Source organism: Austrofundulus limnaeus, unplaced genomic scaffold, assembly GCF_001266775.1.
Source record: "Austrofundulus limnaeus strain Quisiro unplaced genomic scaffold, Austrofundulus_limnaeus-1.0 Scaffold21, whole genome shotgun sequence".
In the NCBI taxonomy this organism is placed as follows: domain Eukaryota; kingdom Metazoa; phylum Chordata; class Actinopteri; order Cyprinodontiformes; family Rivulidae; genus Austrofundulus; species Austrofundulus limnaeus.
Window position 1 is genome coordinate 2,898,200 of NW_013952423.1, and position 5,474 is coordinate 2,903,673.

At 36.0% G+C, this 5,474-nt stretch overlaps 1 protein-coding gene across 1 annotated transcript in view; it reads left to right on the forward strand.

Moving 5' to 3' along the window:
- Positions 1-5,474, forward strand: part of zgc:77151 (AT-rich interactive domain-containing protein 5B) — a 26,211-nt gene that overhangs the window by 6,648 nt on the left and 14,089 nt on the right. The window contains exon 2 of the mRNA XM_014003925.1: positions 4,796-4,948. Within this exon, the coding sequence (XP_013859379.1) occupies positions 4,796-4,948 (153 nt within the window). The remainder of the gene's footprint in view (positions 1-4,795; positions 4,949-5,474) is intronic.

Below are 5,474 nucleotides of genomic sequence, written 5' to 3' on the forward strand. Positions count from 1 at the left end.
CATACATATATACACACAATTATTTTTTTTGTAAATCTTCTATCCTGAGTTTTAACAGGTCATTTTTCCTCTCAGTCAGTAAAATAATCAGGTATTTGTATATATATATATATATATTTCGTAAATCTTCTATCCTGAGTTTTAACAGGTCATTTTTCCTCTCAGTCAGTAAAATAATCAGGTATTTGTGTTGAAATGGTTACAGTATCACCTGTCACTACCTCGCTGCGATGACTCGTTAATATTTTCACCTCCTGTGRTCGTTCAAAGTTGCTGATTCATGTTTTGTAAATTAAATCAGGTCTTCAGCAAACGTCGTTTCTCCTCTTTCAGATTTTCCTCAAACAGATGATTCTGTGGCCAAAACCTAAACATTTCATGTCAACTTGAGAAAAACAAGAAAGATCAGCTGTTTTAAAGACATAATCTGAATACTTAAAATTACCTCATTCCTTCAACTAAAATTAGCATGACGTCATCGGTTTATGTCTAAACCTGTGACCAACAATAATTAATCCTTTAATACCGTAAATTAATCTGAAGTGCTGTGAAAAACAGTAATCTACATTTCCACTCTGAATTTAAACAAWATGAGAAAAAAATACCAGAATTAAAGCTGGGAAAATGTAGAAATGAACACAAATAACTGATTTGAGCAGAAGCAAAATATGTTTTTGTATGAAAAGTAAGGCAATAATCGGATAATTAAATTAACTGTAATAAATCTGCTCATAAGATAAACAATGAGACGTTTGTTCTAAACTGATCTTTCATTGTTTGGTCACGAGATGTTAAAGAATTTAATGTTTATCTTAAACTGCAGACGAGATTAATTAAGTTTTACTGTGAAAATTTAATGTAAACGACTGAAATCTCCTGAAGAAGCTGAACTTATGTCGAAGCTAAAAGAACAAAGGTCTAACTCAGGTTAGTGTAGCTAATGTATAGCTAACGGATCAAAAAAGGATCAAAAGGTTAGCAGTAAGCTAAAAGTAGCAAAACAGTATATAAACTTAAATGTAGGGTAAAAAATACTAAATCAAAGAGTTTTTGAGGAATTGATGGGATCTCTACATATTTATATTTGAGAAAATATTTGTAAATAAAGTTAAATATTTTGAAGTGTATAAAAGTTACAAAAACTAAAAGTCATAGCAGTTATTTCCTAAATGAGCCGAACATTTTAATATATAAACAGCTAAAATAAAATGGCACCAGAGGATAAAAACCACACAGAAACATAAAAATGAGCATAAATTAATAAGTCAAATATGATGAGTTGAATTGAAGGAACACAAATGAAAAATAACATTTGAACAAGAAATAATTCATTTTTTAAACCATTAAAACATTGTAATATAAAATCTACATTAAACTAATATCAGTTTATGTTTTATTAAAGTTTAAAATAAATCTAGATTTAAGATTTTAATTAGTCTCCCTGTGATTTCTGCTTTTATTTCCATATAAAATATCAGCCCAACATAAAAACAGGTCTTTGTTCTGGTTTAACAAAAGGCCACAGTTTGTTCAGCTTATTGCAACATTTTAAGCCACTAACTGTTTCTTTTTTTTTCTGTCTTTTGAGTTTTTAAACAAAGATCTTCAAACAATGGAAGAAATATTGCAGCTCAAACGCGTCGTTTATCTGTTTAAAAGCTACTTTTTTGTTTGTTTTTAACCATTTTCCAGAAGCTGAGAGAAAAATCTGCTCAGTTCTGATTCCCAGCAGAACCCAACCCTCTAAACCAAACCTAAACCCAAAAACCCGAATGTTTTTTCTCTTACTTGGATCTGTTCTTCTCCCTGCACTTCTACACAGACGTTTCACACAAAACCAGTTCCTGCACATGCTAAGAACATGTCAACTTGACTGAATAAATAGATTTTAGCTGCTCACAAATAATTACGTCTCATAATAAATTGGGACGTTAGATTTGTGCCACTTGTTAGAAGCAGACTAATTTGGTTTGAAGTGATGTTTCCTCTGTTCTCAGATGTTTTTTTATCAAAGTGTTTTTATTTTTTTAAGGAAACCATACAGAGACAAGATACCACAAGACCCCAGCCTCCCCCTATACCAGATCTATTACCTAGATACGTATCCACCTTGTATTTGTAAAACAACCCATGTATGTTTGAGGTCTTGTGTTTATAATAATGTTCTCAGATGTTTTAAATGAAATAAACAAAATCAAACTTTTACAAAACCTTCAAAAAGAGAAATCAGAACTGACACTTTGAACATTCATCAAATTATCCTCCTTAAAAATGAAAGTACGGCCCTGCTTCAAAACTTTTAAATTAAAAAAACCCAGAGTATGAGTTGGAAATGACTCTCAGCTACTACCACTTTAAACTTTAACTTCGTGTCTGTAAATTTCTTTAAATTAAAGTCTTTTATGTTTATAATTTAGCTGTTTTTAAATAACCGGTCTGTAAACTGACTTGTGTGTATTTGTGAATATTTGTTGCTCGTTGACCCTGTGGATCCAGGTTAGGAGGGGCAGTTCGAATAAAAACAATTGTTAAATCTTTAAGCATTTTCTCGGGATGCAGGCCTCAGACCACTTGCAGGGGGGAACAGCCGAAAGAAAAAGATTAGCTTTAAAGTGCCTGTAGCTGTGTTTCCATTGCAAATATGCGCAAAAATTTGTCGATATTCTGTTAATGTCGAAAAACACAGTTTCGCAACTGCGGTGTTTCCATTAAGTATGAAATGCTGTTAAAGTCACACGTGAATACGTTTGTTCTCGCGATAAGTCATTACAAACATGGCGGCGATGGATGTAAACACATAGCATGTTGCTACCACGGCACTAGCGCTCATTATCAGAGGAGACGTCGGCGTCTTTTATCGAGGCTTTCCAGAGACAAGTCCCTACTTGGGAGCGGCTACGTATGCTGTGTTTTTGGGAAATTGTAGTCAGTGAGTTTACTATTTTATACTACTTCTGTGATATTACTACTACTTCTACTTCCTGTTATCTTCTTCATCATCTTTTTTCACCAGTAGAAACAGCCAGTTRTTGATCACGTGACTCCTGTGATGCGAAAAAAATGTTTCCATTGCAGTTTTGCGGAGAAAGACCAATTTCGATAYGGCCGAAAAACCACCTCATCCTAACGCAAAAACATTTTGTCAAAAAACGTAATTTTTTTCGAAATTGACGTGTTTTTATTGAGCAAATTTATTTTCTAAATTCTAATTTGCGCATTTTCATGGTCAATGGAAACGCAGCTTGTGCCATGCATGTTCTTAAAATACAAAAAGTCAAAGAAAACATCTTTATATTTAAGAAAGTTGAAATAATACGATTTAATCCATTTTGTTTCATAACTGGTATATTTTCTTTTGGACTTGACTCAGCCAAAGTGAAACAGGAAGTGACATCAGAGGGGAACTCTAACAAAGAAAACTCTCTGGACTTTGTTTATTGAAACAATATTATTTGAACTCTGACTCTTCTTCATCTATAGMCTCAAAATAATCTTAAACAGATTGCTCTCCACAGTCTGTTGTAGCAACGTTCTGTTCACATGCAGACATTCCCCTTTGACATCACTTCCTGTTACTTCACTGACAAGTATCTCAACAACTGTTCATCTCAGCAACAGGAAATTTCTTTTGCAAYATTTTATCAATATCTTTCTAAAAATGCATTTTTATGAATTACAAAAAATTGACATCGCAGGCCCTTTAAGACTTGGGTAAATGCTAATTTCACTTCAAAAAGCTGAAATGTCCCTTTTAAAGCCTTCGGAAAGTAAAACTGAAAGCGTGGGAGTGTTTGATTGAAACGCTTGAAGAATCTGAGAGCTGTAAGTTGTTTCGTCACATGATGAAGGTCTGAAGTCATCATCAGCAAACCATTTTRTCACGACTGAACGGCTCACTCCTCATGAAGACTTTCTGACACGTTTCTGGAAAAATGTGGCCTTCACGCTGAGCTGAGGGCAGAAAAATGACTTCKTTCAGTTTCTGTGGCTGAGTTGATTTTTACAACCCGAGTCCTGAACCTGAATCCTCGGCCGGGATGTGGGAAACATCCAGGCAGGAGCTTCAGGTCCTGCAGGTTCCTACACGTCCTCCTCGTGTTCAAGGCCTCCAGCTGCTGATAAAAAAGAGTTTGTTTGAGAATGTGGAGTTGGTTCTGTTGTTCTCAGCGGGCCCAAAGGTTAATTTTTAACATTTTCTCTGAGACTTGCTTAATATATTACAATATTGCGCCTCAGGGGAGGATTGTGCATCTAGAAACAAGATTGTGTAACTTTATTATTAAATTTAAGATGGAAAGCACGGGGAGGTGTTTAAGTTTTATTGTCGCTGCTCTCATCACTTTGGTATTTTCCTTTTCCAAWATGTAAAACATCACATTCATTTAAAACTCCTGTTTTCTGCTGCAGGACGAGGCCGGCACACGGTTAAATTTATTCTTAATACTTCAGATTAAATTCAGATTATTAATGACTGATGACAGAAACTTTAAATTTAGTGTGAAAATGACTGCAGACAGCTTGACTTGTTCTCTGTCTGCGCAGCAAAATCAAACATTTGATCAATAAACCGTAGCTCTGAAGTGTTTRTTTTTGTATTAAAGTCTACTTTATTTTATGTCTTTATTCGTATGGATTGTGTCATGAATTACAGGTGGAAACTAATCATTTTTCATCAGCAACAGAATCATTTTTCTTTCTTTGCTCTTTAAACATCAATCAAAGACTTGTTGCTCTTCAGTTCTCTGGACTGGACCTGTTCACGATCATTAACCCTTCCTGTGCTCCTCTTCCTCAGTGGCTCGGTGCTCCCTCCTGCCAGCGAGGCAGCTACGCCTTCTACAAGTCGGTGAGCAGCAGAACCCAGCCGGACGGCCCRGTCCAGGTCTGGAAGCTGGGCGAGTTTTACTTCGTCCGATGCGGACCGGAGAGCCCCGTCTGCATCGCTGAGGTGAGGCTCCGGGACTCGYCTGGTTGAAGACGTGTTTCTGTTAGAAAACCAACGTTTGTCTCTGCAGCTGATTACACCAGATTCAGCACGGAGCAAAAAAACACTTTAAATTCAGATTTAAGCATCACTTTTATTAAAAATGACAAAACATCTCATGAACCAGTAGATTAAAAAAACCTCACATATTAATCGTTGTTTAACCCTCAGAGCTGAGACACTTTATTAAAACACAAGAATGGTTGTAGCCAATGCTGAGTTAAGTTTGGGTGGCCTTTTTCATGGTCTGGGACCAGGGCTCTGCAACCTTTACCATCAAAAGAGCCAATTCTCGTCTCACTAATAAAATTTGTCTGGAGCCGCAAAACAAGCTACAACCATGACTATTAAGAGGTGGTCCGTGGGCCTTTTCGAGGCCATTTTGGGAACCTTCACTAACCTTCAGAACAGTGGAGGTGACTTTATATACCGTATTTTTCGGACTATAAGCCGCACCGGACAATAAGCCGCACCCCCAACATAAAAAAAA